Source organism: Tenrec ecaudatus, chromosome 1 (assembly GCF_050624435.1).
Source record: "Tenrec ecaudatus isolate mTenEca1 chromosome 1, mTenEca1.hap1, whole genome shotgun sequence".
Taxonomy (NCBI): Eukaryota; Metazoa; Chordata; class Mammalia; order Afrosoricida; family Tenrecidae; genus Tenrec; species Tenrec ecaudatus.
Window position 1 is genome coordinate 73,791,275 of NC_134530.1, and position 19,559 is coordinate 73,810,833.

The following is a 19,559-nucleotide window of genomic DNA, read 5'->3' on the forward strand; positions in this document are numbered from 1 at the left end:
TGGGATAGACTTGGTGGAATTTAGCTCCTGTGGACTTGTTTTCACTTTCTTCAGCTTAATCCTGAATTTACATATGAGCAATTGATGGTCTGGTCCGCAGTCAGCCCCTGGTTTGGTTTTAGCTGCTGATACCGAGTTTCTCCATCATCTCTTCCCACAGATGTGTCAATCAATACCATTTCAGTGTATTGCCTGTGAAGAGCTCCGTGTGTATAGTCCTCTTAATGTTGTTGAGAAACATGGTATTTGGTATGAAAAAGTCGTTGGTTTGGTGAAAATCTATCATGCGATCTCCAACTCATTTCTATCACCAATTCGTGTTTCCAACTACCATTACTTCCTCTGCTTCCAACTTTTGTATTGCAATCACTAATAACTATTATTCCATTTTTGATCAATGTCCAACTAAAATCATTGGTAGACTTCTTCAATTTTTTTAATCAATAGGCTTTGTGGTTGTAACATAAATTTGAATAATAGTTATACTGATTGGATTTCCTTAAAGATGGATAGATATAATCTGATTACAAACAGCATTGTACTTCATGGTAGATTTAGGAAGGTCTTTTCTGACAGTAAATATGATACTATTCTTCTTGAATGTATTATTCCTAGCATAGTAAATCGTGATTTTCTGATTCAAAATGGCCAATACCAGTCCATTTCAGCTCACTAATGCCTAGGATATCAATCTTCATGTGTTCCCTTTCATATTTGACCACTTCCAATGTTCCTAATTTCATATTTCACACATTCCAAGTTGCAATCATAAGAAGATTTTTGTTGTTTCGCTTGACCTTGTGTTGTGCCCATCAGCAAATGAAGACCCTGAGGGCTCCACTCCCACAGGCTTTGGCCACCATGGTTGCATCCCTCAAAGACATCATCTTCTCTTCAATCACATTTTAAATGCCCTTGGACTTGTGGGGCCCCTCTGCCAGCAGTGTCTCTGAAAAGGTTCAGTTTCCTTTGTTTAGTTTTTCACTATTTGAAAATGCTTTGAAGCTCTGCATAAGGTCTTCAGCAGCTTCTTCCTCTGAAGTGTGGAGCTGAGTCCTTCTTTTTGTCTGTTTTTAGTTTAGAACCCCATTCACTTTGTGCCAACCTGGCCAATAAACACATGTGGGATTAATTGAAGGGTGGAGAGATAAAAGGTTTGGTGAACATTGCCTTTCTAGTTCTTGGGTCTCTTGCTTTCTGATGGTCAGACCAGGGTGCAGCTGCCTTCGCCAGTTCCCTGCTTCAGCTGGCAAGGCTCACTTCCTGAAGGACATCCCCAAGGAGAAGCTACATGGACCTACCCTGATGAAGCCCTGGGTGCTGGAGGTGGAGACCCCTGCCATCACTGAGATGCTTACATGCTTACTGAGTTGGCTTTCCTCCTGCAGTTGGCATCATTGTGTGTCTTTTGTGAGAATGAGGACGACTTTGTATATTGGTGTCAGACATATGTGCTAATTTTGAACTTATGGGCTTGGACAGCACTGGGTTGGGGTGTTTTCTTAATGTACACGTACCCTTTAAATAAAACTCTCATATATATGCGTTTCTGTGGATTTGCTTCTCTAGTTTACCCAGACTAACACAACCAGTGACATTGCTTCCAGCAGCACAGCAGCACACAAGCTACTACAGTACAACAAACTGCAGATAAGTGGTGGAGAGACAACGCAGACTCACATTATCAGCGGCTAAAACCAGGCCAGGGGCAACTGTGGAACAGACCATCAACCGATCAGATGTAAATTAAAGTTTAAGCTGACAGGTTATTAAGAATCGTGTGGGGCTGCCTTCCTGTGGTTCTTACTTGATAATGCTGCTCACAATGTCTCAAAATGACCAGGCTGTCTAGGTCCAACTGGCAGGACAGTTCTGCATCATATGCCCCCCTGTTGGAGAGGGACAGCTTTGAGTGCCTAACTAAGTGGTCATTTTAACTTTAGCGCCACCACCATTAGTTTAAAAATTAGGGATCTAAATCTCAAATGGGAAGTTACAACAAAGGATACCTTTACAGAAATTGACAAACAGTAAAGTTTCAATCTGGCAAGTTCCAAAAACTGTAACTTCTGTAGTGGTGATTAAAAATTGGTATTATAGTTGTTAGTGAACGGAAAAGCAACTATACACATCTCCAGAAGGAATACACACAAGTCAAATTGTTGGAAGAAACCGTGGAGAAACTCAATATCAATATGCTGAAACCAGACCAGGGGATGTCTGTGAAACAGACCATCAGTTGCTCATATGTAATCTCAGGTTGAAGATGAAGAAAATGAAGATGAACTACATGAGAGACACATTAGATGTATTAAACCCTAATAATAGGGCCTGATAAGCTGAGTGGTGACAAGAATGCAGTTACATTGCTTCCAGCATCTCAGCAACACACAAGCCACCACAGTACGACAAATTCGCAGATAAGTGGTGGAGAGAGAATGCAGAATCACATTATCAGCAGTTAAAACCAGGTCAGGGACAAACTGTGGAACAGACCATCAATTGACCATATGCAATCATGACAAGAATGATGACCAAGAACATCATTCAAGAAGAAAACAAGAGATCATTAAAAAGACAGGAAAGAAATAAAATATCAAAGTGTGTGTCAGAAGAGACTGAAATCTTCTCTTAATCGTAGAGAACTGAGGCAAATGGAAAAAATAATAGACTCAAAGAGCAGAACAGAAAATTTTGAAGGATACCTCGAAAAATGCAAAGTAAAAATATTAATGAAATGTGCAAAGACTTAGAGTTTGAAAAACAAAGTGGAAGAACATTCTTGGCATATGGCATATCTTAAACTGAAAGAATTTAAGAAAAAAATTCAAGCCTGGAGTTGTGTGGTAGTTAGATGATTTTATGCCGACTTGAATTTTTATGGAAATGTAGGGGTGGAGGTCTATCAATAAGGTCACAGCCTGATGATATCTCATTCGGTGTGTGGCCTTGTTTTAAGAAGAAACTGGGAACCTCTGTCTGTCTCCGTCATTCACCTTCCTCCCTGCTGCAGCTCTGTACCTGCCTCTAGGGACAGCACCCTTTGGGCTGCCTGACACTGAGAAATGTCAGCACCCTGTCATGTAATCCACCGACCTTGGCTCCACATAGCTTTGTATCCACCGGCCTATGAGCTTCCTGCCTGTTTTTCACTTTTCTGCATCACTGGCCTGAAGCTATGTGAGTCTGAAGAGGGACTTGTGGACTAGCATCAGACTTAATGGACTTGAGTTGTTTTGGGTTGGAATGCCTTCTTGATATATAATTATTTCTTTCTAGCAAGTCCTATCTTACTGATATGGGAGTGCCACTGGATTTGTTTCTCTAGCCAATCTAGCTTAACACAAGTTTCAATATTGAAAGATTGCATGGGCGGAATATGGAATGATTCAGGAATCAGTAAAAGAAAGTTGAAAAAAATACACAGAGTCATTGTACCAAAAATATCTGGTCAATATTCAACTATTCAAGAAGGAGCATGTGAGGAAGAACCAATGGTACTAAAGGAAGAAGTCCAGGCTGCACTGAAGACATTAGCCAAAACCAAGGCCCCAAGAATTGATAGGAAACCAATGAAAATGTTCCAGAAATCAGACGAAGCACTGGAAGCATGTACTCCTCTGTGCCAAGAGAGTTGTAAGACAGCTACCAGGCTAACTGACTGGAAGACAATCATATTTGTACACATTCCAAAAACCGTGACCCAGTAGAACATGCCAATTAAGCTACAATGTCACTGATACCACATTCAAGTAAAATTTTGTGAAGATCATCCAACAATGGTTGAAGCAAAATATTAACAGAGAACTGCCAGAGGTTCAAGCCAGATCCTGAAGAAAGTGTGGCCCACGGGATAGCCCTGTTGATATCAGGTGGTTGTTGTATGCTATTGACTATGATTAGGCATTTGGCTGTGTGGATAATAGAAAACTATGGGTACCCCCGAGAACAATAGGAATTCCAGATCGCGTACTTGTGCTCATACAGGACCTGTACACGGAGCAATAGGCAGCTGTGTAAACGGCACAGGGAATACTGCATGGGTTAAAATTCAGAAAGGTCTTCATCAGGGTAGATCCTCTCACCATTATATTAAGAAGCATGGTGTATCCATGTTGGAGGAAGACTTATTAACCCCCTGAGATAGGCAGATGGCATCGCCTTATTTGCTGAAAGTGAGGAGGACTTGAAGCACTTGCTGATGAAGATTAAGGATTGCAGCCTTCAGGATGGATTACAAACCAATGCAAAATAAAACCCAAATCCTCACGACTGGATAGGTAACATCGTGATAAACAGATTAACGATTGAAGTTGTCAAGTACTTCATCGTGTGGGTATTCACAATCAATGCTCATGAAAGTAGCAGTCAGGAGATCAAATAATTCATCGGCTTGGGTAAATCTGCTGCATAAGACTTCTTTAAAATGTTGAAAAGCAAGATACTACTTTGAGGACTCTGATGGGCCTGACCCAAGGCATGGCATTTCCCATGGCCTCGTATGCATGTGAAAGTTAAGCACGGAATAAGGATGACTGATGAGGAATCGATGCATTTGAATTATCGTGCTGGCAAACAATATTAAAAGTACTTTCAAAAGACAAAACACCCGTATCGCAAGAAATACAGCCACAATCCTCCTTAGAGGCAAGGATAGTGGGACTTTGTGTGTCATGTACTTGGGATATATTATCAGAAGACACCCGTCACTGGAAAAGGACATGAAACTTGGTAAAGTAATGGGACAGCAGAAAAGAGAAAGCTGTTGAATAGATTGTTTGACACAGCAGTGGGCTCACACATAAGAACGATTGTGAAGACGAAGCAGAACTAGGGGGGTGTTTCGGCCTGTTCTACGCAAGGTCTCTGTTAGTTGTAATGACTTGACGGCACCTAGCAACCAATCACGGACCGGTGAGATACAAAATGATGCCTTTCACTGTGCCTGGCCTTGATTGGGCTCTGAGTCACAGCCCCTGTTCTTCGAAGGATGCATAGACAGCCTGTCTGTATGAAGCACAGGGAGGTTAACCTACGTAGTAAATAAGGACTCAGTCACAATTATTTCATGTAATGTGGCTCGGGTCACATTCACAATCATTCATCTAAGCTGCTTTTTCAGCCTCAAACCAGGTGGCAAAGGCCTCGCCAACCCCCAGGACAAGGTTCCAGGGTGAATTCATAACATAGCTGAGATGAGCATTCTGGCTTCTCAGGGCCAATGTTCAACAAGGTCTTTAACCTTTCGTGGTAACTTATCTGACAAGGTGGCAGAAGAATGGAGAGAAGGGCTCAAATCACACCTGAGCAGAGGCCATTTCTCTGTATAAATCACCCACAGCTCTTTCTCCCAGAACTGATCCTCAGTGGACAATGAGATACACAACATTGTCTCCTTCCCAACAAACACAGGATTCCAGGAGTATTGGGAGGGGAGTCTTTCAGCATTGCCACGTTAAATAACTATCAGATCCCTTCTCAGATTGCGAAGGCCAATGATTTCATAAAAGCCCATGCTCCAAATTTTCAAAGAAGAAATGGAGGCCACGAGGATAGGGGAGGCTTTCCATGGCTACTCAACTATCTAAAAGGAGAACTGGAAATTTAAACTAGACACATAGGATTATTTTTCGCTATATAATAATATTGACAAAAACTAAAAAAGAACCATTTTAAAAGACCCGAGGAGGAACATTTCCTAAGGAAGCACACTGACCTTTAGGGGAAGGAATTAGCTACTTTCATTTCTTAAGTGCCAAAGGATATAGGGAGTTATCAGGTCTCCCCAAGATCTGAGCACTTAAAAGACCCTGGGTCACAGGGTCTGGTCTCAGGTTCAAACATGACTTAGATGAAGAATTCCAAGTGCGGCCTTTGAGCCATACTGCCCAAGTGCAATCTCAGCGTAGCCACTGATGAGACTGTGACTTCACCTCTCCATGCCTCTGTGCTGAGCTGCTCCTGCCTCAGAGGATTAACGTGATCATACAAAATGCATAGTACAAGATAGGTGCTCCACACACGTCAGCTGCTCTTATTCTTTGACTTTGGTATGACATTCAAGGTCTCCGGAATAAGGTCGCCGCCTTTAAGTCAGTTGCTTCTTCACTCACTTTCCCGACCTACATGTTGTTGTCATATGAAATGGTGCTGTTGTGTGCCACTGAGTCAATTCTGACTCGTAGTCATCCTGAAGGAGAGAGTAGAAGCGCCCCATCGGGTTTCCTAGGCGGTAATCTTTACAGGAGCACGTCGCCAGGCCCTTTATCCCCTGGGTCTTTGTGGCTGACCTTTGGGTAAACAGCTAAGTACTTAGCCATTTCACCACCGGTGCACCTTGTACTTCGCGTGAGGCTACAATGGCACGTGGCCTATGAGTCAATTGCTACGGCTTCTGGCCTCAGGCAATTCCATCAAGTTATAAATTTGCCACGCCTGAGCTGGACTTCAGCTCCCACTTGTTTTATTATCTGTGAACTGCATAAACCAGATGCAATATAGATGCCCTAATCGCACTGCCAGCCTTTCCAGACCACGCATCAGTCCCCCAGACCCTGCTCTCAGGGCTCATGTCATGGGGTTCAGTGACTAAGCATTTGGGTTTCACAACGGACTCTTGGGGTTTGGCTCCTGGGTCTGTCTTCCTCTCTGTGGCGCTATGGGAAAATTACTCAACCTCTCTGCATGCTTCACTTTGCTTATCTGTAATATGAAGATAATAAAAGAACCACTCAGAAGTCCACAAGGTTGTTGGGAAGAAGCACCCACAGCTTTCCTACTCATAGGGGTGGAAGGAATTTCCAGTACCCAGGAATGAAAAGTGCAGCCTTTCCCCTGCTGCTCTCTGCTGAACGGGTAAAATGTACCCAATGCTTCAAACAGAGAGAAGGACGGCGTCTTCTTGCTCGAATAGCTCCTGGCACATCTCTGTTGGATCTGCCTGCCTACGGGCAGCCGACAGCCTGTAGGCTACAGCCTGTCCTCCTCAGCGTTCCATGGTGGGCTTTCCACAAGGCTGCGCACTTCCTGCCCAGCTGGTGGGGAGGCTGAATTTGGGGAGATGTAAAAGGAAACCGATTTCGGCCACACATAGAAGACAAACCCTGAAAACTGAGATTTCATCAGTAATAAAGGCTAATATTTGACGTCTGCCTTTCTGATCCCCATATTTCTTTTTAAAGTGATAGAATTAGGATGAGAATGACAGCAGGAGTATGATTAATTTTCATCCCTAAATCTCTAGTGGAAATAATACTCTGGAGGCTTCAGACCCAACAGTATCTGGCGGCTTGTATAAGTATAATTAATGTTAATTATTATTATTATCATCATCACCACTGTTATTAATGTTTCTCCTTTGGTTTTTCTTCCTCGGGCTAACTCCCATTCATCTTTCAAGACTCGTTTCACACAATATATGTCCATAAGGATGCTCTCCAGGGTTTCTCTTGCTCTCGATCCTCCAGGATGGGTTAGGGTTGACTGTAACTCTCCGGTCCTCCGTGTCCCTCCAGCAGGGCAGTTTTCTTCCCTTCTGATTTTGAACGCCTTGGAGACAAACTCGTAGGCACAGCCAGCCTCCCTTTCTCAGTGCATGGGACGAAGCGTGTGTTGTGAGGATGTTTGAGGAAAGTGAGCAGCAGGAGAGGATAGAGAAAGAAGGTGGGAGACACTGTTTAGTTACAAGGCTTCTTAAGCAGGGGCTGAATGTCAGCAAAGGCCGAGATGTGAGGAGAGGATGGGGGCGGGGGGAGAGGTATGAAGGAAAGAGCAGGGTGGACAGTGGGGGGTGAAACCGAGAAGGAAATTCAGCGCTGCCCTGGATGCCAGGATACAGAGTTCAGGTTCCTTCATGTGGGCAACGAGGAGCCACTGAGCAAGTTGGCACAGAGAGCTGACACTCTAGAAGCACTGGTTTGGGAGCTAAGACCAGGAATGATGAAGTGCTCAATTCTATCATATTCCTCTGCTCCTCCAGACTCCCCAGTCACCAATTCTGGGTTACTGTCTCCTCTGAGGTCTGTCTTCACTGCAGAGTCAATTATTAAAATCAACTTTCTATCAACTGTAACTTTAAAATGCTATTCAGCTGCTGGCAGGGACAGAGATGGGGCGCGGCCTCCATAGACACCCAGCCATCTGGCCTTTGCCATGGAACCAGGCTGGGAAGCTCATTTGAATAATTGGTTTTGTCGGTGTGCACTTGTGGGTTAGACACCTGATTAGACTGCCAGCCCCAATGTCCTTTCGGCCTCCAAATAAACAGCTCTCGGGTTACAGATAGCAGGAGAACAGTCACAGGGAGGGAAGGTTCGGTCTTGGCCTCTGCTGTTTGTTGGGCTTTATCTGGATTCCAAGGTCAGAGATCCTTGATGACTTTCTGCATGACCTTGAGCAATTCAGCCTCTGTGTGGCTTGGTTACAATGAGGATGATCCCTGCCCTCCCAATGCCATGGTATTTTTGGAAGAAGATGGGGGAACCCTGGTGGCGCAGTGGTTAAGCTCACTGTTAACCAAAAGGTCAACAGATTGAACCCTTAGCCCGCTCTAGGAGGGAAGAATGTGGCCGTCTGCTTCTGTGTGTACCAACAGCTTTGGACATCCTGTGGGGAAGTTCTGCTCTGTCCTATAGGCTCATTCTGAGAAATGGATAAAAGGAAATGGGAGGAGAGTGGTGGTGTAGTTTGTTAGTGGAAATGACGTAAAGATTAGGCGAAGGTGATTTCAATGTCAATGTTCTTGTAGGCCAGATGAGAAGAATCACAGGGTCAGAGTGAGGCTTGGCCCTGCCTCTTCCCACTCCGACTCTGTTAACTGGCTCTATAAGCTTTAGGAAGTTACACACGCCGTGCTCCAGTGTCGTGACCTGTAAAGTGAGGGTGATAATAGCATTGTTCTAAGGACTGAATGCAGCGATACATACAAAGAGTAAGAATAGTGTTAAGCTCAGAATGTCCAATGGCTTTTAGCTATCGTCATCCTCACAATAATCGTCCTGTCCTGAACACCAAGGTTCAGCGACACACAAAAGCAAGCATCCGGAGGACAGTCGGGAAGGAAGGAGATGATTACATGCGAACCGTTGGAAGGGTTTGGGGATGTTCAGCCTGTCTAGGAAGAGCTGGCAAAGGTTGGTGTGATTGGGGAATGGAGGAGAGTAGGCACACACATCTTCGGTAGTTCAGAGCTATCATGTCAATGATGGGCACTTCAGAAATCCTACAGAAAGTAGAAGCAGAAGCGACAGAATGGAAGGGTTAGCCTAAAGATGAACACTCATAGTCAGAGCTGCCATCAGCAGGCATGATGCTGGGGAAGGGAAGGACCCACCCACTCCCTGGAGATGCCTGGATAGAATAAGCACAGAGGCCATGGCCATCACTCATAGATGATGCCTGCCTCGGGTTGGGCACTGAACTAGGTGTCTCTGAGCTCCCATCCCTTTCCAAGGCTCAATGATGCTGTAACAGAACCCAGCCGAGGGGACCATGACCCAATGGGCAAAGAGCGACAATGTGTCGTGGAGTTGGCAGATCTCTAGATGACGTGATACTTGCAGTTGATCTTTGTTTTCTTATTTCTAGCTCAATGAAAACTATGCAATTTTGATGCTGTCATAAAACAAGTAGATCGTTGACATGTATTTTACATTTTATTCTAGTTTGGACAGTTTACTGAGGTTTTGGTTCTGGAATGTCAAGGTGTGAGAGGCAGGACGGTTATCATGTCAACATATTTGTGTTGGAGACACCTACCCTGGCATTTCACCCTCTGCTGAACTAATGACATGTTGCTGCTTAACCCTATTTACCTCCCATTTATTTTTGGTGAACTATACATACTTCATCCTTTAAAAAACAAAACAAACATAACCCCTTTTATCCCCTGTTGGAAGACTCCCTGATTTCAGAAGAAAGTGTAGTAAGAGATTAAAACTATAGGAGGTTAAAGTTCACAAACTGTCCAGGGAAACAGGGTACATTCCCTGGTGGTTTTGCATCTTTATTTCACCTTCAATTCAAAGCAAGGTTATAATCCTACCTCCATCCTAGGGTGGGTGTGGCAATTACATGAGGTGACTGAGTACAATGTACCGCTCATAAGCACTTAAAAACCACTAGCTGTTGTTAATGTGTCTCGGCTTCCCTAGCATCATGTACACCTCTACTGTGGGCTTCTCATTGGCAAGGACTGCCTCTGATTTCCTGCTTCCCCAGGACTCGGTCCAGGGTCTGACACTCACCGGGCCCTCAATGCACTCTCCTTAAATTGGATTTACCGCAATGAAGAATGCTTTTCTAGACAACAATCACCAGCACCCAGAGACGGAATAAAGGTGTGAGCCTGTACGTGGTATCAGTTGCTCCCGCCGTTGGCTCTGTGGTGGTGTGCAGTGGAGCACAGTCATGCTGCACTTCCCAGAGCGGTCTTTTGCTCTCCCCACCCCCACACTCTCAAGAAGCAGTGAGGCTTTCTGAAGACGAGGAATTTCACAGCATCCTGCTATCTTTGGGGTAACTGCGTATTTTATGATGACTAATAGGCAATTACTATGGTAATATTGCAATTCAGCATGTGTGAGGCTTGGGAAATGAGAAATTATGGGTAGCTACTTTGGACTCATTTCTATGGTAACAAAAAAGTAATTGTCATTAAATACCAGTTATACTGAGGCTGTACCTGGTAATTATAGATTTTTATGCCCAGAAACATAAATAAAACCAATAAATTTATTCAAAGGTCTAAGACTGTTTACTTATACGTGGCTTTATGGAATACACAATGACAAGCGCCTAATTAAGAAATGCAAACCCAACGCAGTTCCATATTGTCATATGGAGACGGAGAGCCTGCGAGGAGACTTGCGTATCACACATGTGCTGAAGGAAACACAGCAGGGTAGAGGTGGGGGTTGGGCCTGTCTTCTCTGCAAAGGAAGTAGTGGGGAAGGGATGTGGCAGAGGACGTGTGCAAATGCTGCAGTGCGTGCGGCTAGCCATGCCTAACTTAGACACCAAGAAGCACCAACAAACGTAGACGGACTCAGCCTGTGCCAACTCGAACTCCTTTGGGACCTCAGGGATATTTATTCCTCAAGATCCCTTGACTCTAGAGCCGGTATCCTCTCTCTCCTCCCTCCCTCCCTCCTCCCCTGGACCACCAACATCTCTAGAGCAACATCTCTAGAGCACACATTGCAAGGCCCCCCGCCGCAGGACCCCTCCCTGGTGCTGTACTAACTTGCTACAGCAAGGGTTCTTTGTCCTTTTCCTGCATAACTGGGCCCAAGAGAAAGGGCGGCCAGAGGAAGAGAAATGCCTTGTCTAAGGACAGACAAGGAGGCACAGGGTGAGGGGGAGTTAGATCGAAGGAACAGTCCATTTTGGGAAGTGGGGAGAGTTCCCGGAGACAGCCCGTGGTCCAGAACAGAGCTTTTCACCTTGATCCCAGTTTCTCCTTGGCTGAAATGGAATGAATAAAAACCAGACTTCCTTTCTCAAAGGATTGATGGACGGTTCAGTCGTGTTTTGTATGTGCCTTTGAAGTATAATGACTTGTACAATAGCCAAGTGTGGCTGTGAATCCAGAGTTTGCTAAATCCTAACTGCAGTTCCTCGCAATTTGCCTGGTGGCATTCATGTCACCCCGGCGAAAGACCAAAGCAATCGTGGCCAGGAAGCCTTGTGGGTGAAGGTAAATGACAACATCTGCTGATAGGCTCCGCTGGGGATGGATGGTAGCTGTGTATCGTCACACTGTTAGTGCATTCTGTTGTTTAGCTCATTGCCACACATTCAGGAAATGTATAGCAAGGGTCGGTCCACTCTGCCAGGCGCCGTGCCAAGCTTTGGGGATATAGAGAAATCCCGATTTTGTGGAGTTTACAGGATAGAGCTTTATGTAGTCTTTAAAGAAACAATCCTCAAAATAAGACACAATTACAATTTGGGGTTAGGGCGATGAAAGGACAGTTCAGAGTGCTATGGAAAAGCACAATAAAAGATGAATTACATATGGAAGCGGATGGGAAGGCTTCTCTTTGAAAGAGCACTAAACCTAAGACCAGAACACCTATGCAATTGGAGTGTAGCAAGCAAGACAAGATGTAGAGTTAGCTCTAGGTTTTTACCATATACTGTAATATAATGACCTCTTCCTATATCACCTAATACAATCTGTTCTACATAGCTACTATTGAGTTGACTATAGTCCGATATATTGTCATTTTAAACTGTAGTATAGCTCCTACAGACTGTTCCCATAACCCACAGGGTAGAACCATATGAAGATGCCTACTTAGTAAATATTGCTACTCTGTATACTAAAGAACAGTAGCTAGCCAGATATGGCTGCCATCCATTGCTATTATATGCTAGCATGTGCTTTTTCTATTTTACTATAAATACTGCAGTACAGGTACTTATTAAATAGAAGCTTAGCATGCTCAACTATGGGAAATCTCCCTAGTTATGCTTCTTAGATTGGATCACAGGCTTCTTTAATATGCAATAATAATCAAAGAAATACAATTTTGTTTAGAACTTGCAATATGCCCAGCACTGCTTTTTAAGTGAATTACCTAATAAAGTCCCCATAACCTTTTTAATATTCCCATTTACAGATGAGAAGAAAAATGAAGCTTCTAGAGGCTGTGTAACTTACCTGAAATCCTACAGCAAGTCTGCAGAACTGGAACTCGAAATCTGACCTGAGTGACACTTAGGGCTAGAGCCTGAGCAATTCACTGACTCCTCCCCAAAGGCCTTGCCTTCATGTTGCACTCTGTTGGGAAGTGACCCTTTGAGCTGACTCTCCCACCTAGGCCACGACCTTCAGCCTAGGCCACTCTATTTTCTTCCCTCGGTGTCTGGGGACGAAGAAGCAGTGTAGGACCAGGAGGAGGCCAGTTTGTGCTGACAGAGCAGCATCTCCACTTGCTCCCTCCAGGCGCATGACCTCAGGTAGGTAGATTACCTCTTTTGGAACTTGAGAGACCACACACCAAGGGAGATGTTCAAGTACAGGCTAGAGGGCCTGAGAGAAAGCAGCCTGGCCTCCCACCACTTCTCAGCTCTTTGGAGCGGCTGCCTGTGAAGTCTGGCTCCTCCTGCAGTTAGAATTCGGAGATGTGTTGTTCCCCCTCTCTTCATCCTTCTTTCCTCTCTGTCTGCTCAGCATCCTCCCTTCTTGGCCTCTTTTGAAATTTTTTTGAGTAGAATTTTAGTATCTACAAGTAGAAAAACATTAACAGAGTCCCTCCTGAGCAGGGTTTCTGTGAGGGCTTAATGAGGTAAGTGTGAGAAGGCTTGGCGACTCAGTCTCAACGTACCATTTCCCCAAAATGCATCTTAAAGCATTCCGTGTGCACGTGAAAACATGCAGAGTAAAACACACATCAACCCAATGATTTTTGCGTCATCCCAATGACTTGGACAATTCAGTGAGTGGCACTGATTACCGTCGTCCCCTTTTCATTTAGCCATTCTCAGGATTAATTTTTAAATGATCCCAAATTGCACTTTGCACACCCCCATGCAACTAAACAAACAAAACAAAACCAATCTCTATAGGCAAGTGATTCCATAACTCAAACCTCTGGCAAACAGCGCGCACCACATGCCCTTTTAAGAGTCACTGTTTATTCGGGTAGGCAAAAATTCTGAGAAATCCTGTAAGTGAATATGTTTCACTTTGCATAACAAACAAGTGCCTCAACTCTAATGCTTTGGCAAGTCCCACCAAACCATGGGAAATACCGTTCTGCAGAATAATTTGACTCTGAAGAGGGTTGGTCTATCTCTAAGGTACCTTAAAGCTCTCATATCTACGCCATCTTCCTTTTTTCCCCTTTCATAGTATCCATAGCTTTACTAGTGGATTTTCATAATTGACAGGCTTTCTCGTTGCTATTCAGAGCTGCGTTAGCAACAGGATTGGTATCTGTGCTCATAAACTTTTCCCAAGGATCATAATGAGAAACATATTCTCACAAGGAGAACGCCAGAGTTGAAAACTTTAATATGAAAGCATTTCTGTGAGCTCAAGATCTTCATCATGTAGTGCCCCCACCCATCCCAGAATACCAAAACCTAGAGCCTGAAGACATACAGAAGACACCTGGTCCCTTATCCCTCCTGTCGACTCTCTGAGACGCAGACAGGGAGGTATTTGGGTCAAGGCTAGCTCATCTTCCTCTGAGGAGTGGGTGATGACATAAATAAGTGTGTGGAAAGGCACACTTTGGCCTCTGTTTGACTACTGCTGCTCTTATAATTAAACATAAATATTCATATAAATTAAATGATCCTTTTGCCATCATTATCATGAAGGGTGCATTCTGTCTAAGGAAGGTGAAATTCATAAAATCTATAAATGCTAATCAACCATCACTTTTGGAGCTGTCAGGTAAGCATTGCACCACATTGCACAAACCCATCAGCTGCTCGTAGCGAAAGAGATGAAACTTTCCACTCCTGTAAAGGTTGACCACCTACCCTGGGTCACTGTAAGAATCAACTCAGTGGCAGTGGGTGGGTGGGTTTGCTAATTAAGAGAAGAAGGAAAACCGTCTTTTCTTAAGGCTTCGTTTTGTCCTATGAGCTTTTGCTTACTCATACATACTTAGGAACATCAGCAAGCCCCTCTGGACCCACTTGTCTATTGAGTTTCCCAACATAGTAAACCAACTCTATGTAAAATGGGCCTGATTTGAAGTCAGGAAATCTGAGTTCCAGTTTAATTAAAACCATTGACCTTGGAGAATTCGCTCTCATCTCATCTCTGAACCTCCAATTTTTCATCAGTAAAGTTATCTATTTCATTCTCTCGTATTCATCACACACTTTTTGAGCATCCACCATGTGCTGATGTCTGCTGCTAGGCACTGAGGACCGAAAGCTGATGAAGGTTCACATCCTGCCCTCTGATGTTTCAGATCCACAGTCGATGCAGTGGGAGAAGACTTATTCAACAACCAAGTCTGAGATCTCAGAGAAGGGAGCAAGCCATTGTGTTGAGGCTTGGAAAATACTTTTCAGAGACAGGGACATGACTTGAGCTTTTCAGATGAGTCGTTGAAATGTAGTCAGGATGAGGAGGCTCTGGGCAAAGGGCAGTGTGTGTGAGCATGTGAAAATGAGGCAGCATGGGCCAGCAGTTCATGTCTGGGAGAACCAGGCTTTGCACACAGTGCTTAGACTGAGAGCCATAAAAAGGGAAGGTGGCAGGTAGGGTAGAAAGATGGGAAGTAAGGCAGGACAATGGACACCAGGCACTAGATCATAAAAAGTCTACCAAGCTGAAGAGTTTAAATAGGATCTTAAAAGTTGTAGGCCTGTTTTGCTCTCTGAAGCTCTCACCACTGTCTAGTTGATGCTGACTTATACTGACCCTATAGGACAGGGTAGAACTGTCCCTGCCAGTTTCTGGGACTCTAATTCTTTACGAGGGTAGAAAGCTCTATCTTTCTCCCAAGGTGTGACTGGTGGTTTCAAACTGCTGACCTTCCGGTTTGAATCCCACAGTGTAACCACTATGCCATGTGGTAGAGTCAGGCAGTTAGTTCTCTGAACTATGAAATAAATGTCATAACACAGTATCTCCGAAATGACTCAGTGTTCTTTTGGAACTCCAGTGAGCACTGGAATATAATGTTCTACCTCTAGGAACTAAACCAAGAGAAGGAGAGATCAACATGTATGATCAATGACTGTGGGGCTGGCTGAGACGATCTAGGATAGTAATCTCCTTCCTCAATAATATCCAAGACAAAACACAGACACAAAGCAGAACCATTATAACTACCACTCTGCAGAGCATGATCACCCCTCTCATATTGTTCAAAGCTGCTGAAGGCCCTGACAGGTAAATGATTATTCTGTTGTTCCTACAAGATAAACTGAACTTCCAAGATGGAAGGTGACTTTCTCAAGTTGTACTGGAAGTAGGTGTCTACACGGATGCTATGTCTCCTGATTCCTGGCTCATTGCTTTCCCAGGAAACCCCAGCAGGTGCCTAAGGTAGACAGTGCGCAAAACAGTCAAGACTCCCCAGCCACATTCACCAAAGTCAAGTTGAAGCTTCCTGAATAAACTCAAGGGCAGTTTCTTCTTCATAAATATATCCTTTATTTCTTCTTCTTCTTCTTCTTCTCTCTCTTTTCTTTTTATTGTGAACTGAGTGAAGTTTTACAGAGCAGAGCAATTTTCCATTCAATAACTCATACACATTTTGTTTCATCACATTGGTTTCAATAACTGCAATGAAACCTCACCTACTCCACATTCTTTCCAGTTCTTGCTTCCTGTTTCTATTCCTCCTTTTCTTGCCTAACCTTTCTTAATTTTGTCCTTGGGAAAATCCTCTTTGATCTCAGAGGATTGGTTATTCGGAGGTGTGCTTACTGCCTTGTGTTATTGTCCCCCTAATAGAGCTTTCTATTGTTTTGCTGAAAATTAAGTCAAGGAAATGAATTCATTTTTAGACATGAAGGGTGACTAGAGGCCACAATCTCTAGGGTTTTATATATTTATTCTTGCTTCCCTACTACTGTCTTATGGTCATCAGCTTCCAAGCATCTTCCCCAGCCCCTTACCTATAATTTCCCAAGTAGACGCCATCAGGGTTGAGCATTGGTGCAATCTTGAAGACCAGGTATTCTCGTAGGACACGGGCAATTGGGTGCTGGCTTACAAGAAAATCAATAATCCCTAGGGAAAGAGAAGCATGTATGTTAATCTCAAAGTGTTTCAAGAAGAAAGGAACATCTTATTTTTTGTTTGGCACACAATATGAGTCTAATAGGTCCTCTCTCTCAATATGAGATATTTTATGAACACATCTCTGTTTACAAGGCACAGATTGTTCAAGAAATAATATTGGAGCCCATGGGCAGGGAGCGGAGAGCATTTCCTGCTTGAGAGAACAGGGAGAGCATCCAAGAAAAGATGGCATTTGCGCCATTTCTTAAAGCACCCTCCAGGTTTTGACAAACGGAGATGGAATAAGCAGGGCACTGCTGAACAATACTTTGGGAGCTGCTTGCTCACCCAGTCACTGCTGGCTGAACATTCGCCTTGGTTCCAATGGCTACACCATTGTAGGCTTTAGCGATCTAAATACTCGTGATGCAAGTCGGCACACCAAGAAGCAGAGAAGAGAAGGGACGCGGCCAACCTCATTCTAGAAGGGGTTTCTTTGACTCTGTTCCTTTTCCTATGCTGCACGTGTGCTGTTCACAGACCCCACAGACCCCCGCTACTCTGTGTCTCTCTGCGGCATCAACACTACCTTGTCACCTCCCAGCCACTCAAATTAGCCAGTTGAAGTAATTCTCCCTGACTTCCCACTGCCAGGCAGTCCCCAAGTCCAACCAGTGTCTGAATTTAGCAAATCTTCCTCTTAGCTCGCTCCCTCTGCCTCTCTTCTAATCCGGGCACCATCACATTGAACTTGGGTGGCAGCAGTTACCTTTCGGCTGTGCCCTTGCCACTGGAGGCTGCGTGACCTTTCTGGAGTGTCAACCTGACCCTGTAACTCTCTCTCTGATGTCTTCCTGGCATTTCTCTACAGGACAGAGGGTGGGTCTGGTAGTCACCTAATCTGGTGTCAATTTAAGGATTAAGAGTGTAGGGGTGGAGTCTAGGCCGTCAATCTGGAGATAGCCAATGAGACTTTTGTGTGGGCATGGCCTTCTCCTGAGAATTCTGGGCAATCTGGTACTTCCTCCTTGGAGGCAGAAGACACCTCTCTTAGTGGCTTGTGATCGTCTTTCATTTGGCTTCATTGCATGTGTTTCATGAGTCTGAAGAGGACTTTATAGATTGGTATCAGACATATGAGCTAATATCAGACTTATGGCCTTGGACTGGACTGGGTTGGGATGTTTTCTCAATGTTCAATTCCTCTTGGATGTAAACCTCTTTCTTATACCCGTCTGTGTGTCCATGGATTTGTTTCTCTAGTCTCCCCAGACTGACACAGTGGGAAAGTAAACACCTCTGAGTCTTACTTTTGCCCTCTCCTCTGTGCTTCAAGGTCTTCATCAGAGACACACAAAACTGGCTAAAAGGACACTCTGGCGTGAGCACACTGCCAGGAAATGATAGAGAAGCACAAAAAGCTCCCAAATTTCAGGAGGGGGAGCCGTCCCTGGCCAGAAAATGTAAGAAAGTCTTCATGAATAAAGAAACTAATGAGCTCAGCTTTGGAAGATAGGTTGGTTTTGACAGACTGACAGGAGGGAGGCAGTAGGGAAATGAGAACAATCCATGTGCCCAGTGCAGGCACTTAGCTCTTGGAATGATCCCTCTCTCCAGAGCATGCTCCCAAAAGCTGCGACCACTGAGGGACATCTCAGGCTTTTCATTAGCCAGGGCCGAGGAGCCGTAGGCAGCTGAGAGCCAGTTGGACATCATTTACTTCTCGGCAGACACGGCGAAGGACCAGATGCCCTGATTCATTTGTTGGTCCTCATATTAAAGCCGCAGTTGGCCAGTAAACAGGCGGGGTAATGATGCCAGGCACCCTTGTTAGGGGGTAATAATTGCTTAATCTGTCCACTAATTGACCCCAGCTCCCAGGGTGGCCCTCCATCAAGGAGCCAGCCTGCATTCAGGGCCCGAGCACACTGCCTCGGCAAATGACGTCTGGGAATGGGGTGGCTTATTGCGACCCATCCTCTGTCACAGACGAGCAGATTAATTGGGCTGCCAATTAGGCAGAGTTAATAAGAGCATAAGAGAAAACAAATCCAGACCAGAGGCTGCCACTGTCCACAAGTCCCTCTCCCGGCGTGGGTGTTAGTCCCATCGCTTGGCTTGAGGTTAGAGACGTTTCAACATGAACCATTCACATTGCTTAGGAAACTGGAAGGAGATGTTTGGCTTTAGGATAGAGGTGGGAATGGACGTAAGCAGAGAGAAGCAAGGAGAGAAAGCAAGAGCAGAGAAGAACCACTCTTGGCTATGAACCAAAAGCACTGCTTGCGCCAAGGAAAGAATGAGTTGAGGCTTGTGTTCGAATCCTGAGTGGTTGTTAGCTAAAGAGTTACTAACCTCTGAACAGCCCCCTCATCTTAATGTGGGAGTTATAATACCTGATCTCAAAACTGCGGTGTCAGTGTCTTACAGTGTCTGTGTTTCCACTGCTTGGTATCCTCTCCCCTTCTGCCCACTCCCAAACCCACTGCCAACCTGTGCACCCTGACAGATAGCAACTCATGCTGCTCTGTGTAAACCACAGACCTTGTGATCAGAAGCGCAACGCCTAACTCACAGGGCTTGAAAACTGTGATGTGCATGAGTCACTTCTCTTAGATCAGAGGTTAAAGGTAATGGGGACAGTGGGGAGGGTTGATTTTAGAACTAACTAGAAGTCTTAGTCTGTGGATTTTTCTACCTAGGAGACATGGAGGAGCCCTTGTGGCACAGGGGGACACACTCTGAGGTGCACACCGAGGAGCCAGGGGTTGTTCCACGGAGAGAGCTGCTGCTGTCTGCTCCCGTGAAGATTAGCCTTGGAAACTACAGGGAGGTGCTACTCTGTCATACAGGGTCA

General features: G+C 44.7%; 1 protein-coding gene across 1 annotated transcript in view; it reads right to left on the minus strand.

Annotated features, from left to right (window-relative positions):
- Positions 1–19,559, minus strand: part of AGBL4 (AGBL carboxypeptidase 4) — a 1,434,684-nt gene that overhangs the window by 167,548 nt on the left and 1,247,577 nt on the right. The window contains exon 8 of the mRNA XM_075532449.1: positions 16,597–16,711. Coding sequence (XP_075388564.1) covers positions 16,597–16,711 — 115 coding nt within the window. The remainder of the gene's footprint in view (positions 1–16,596; positions 16,712–19,559) is intronic.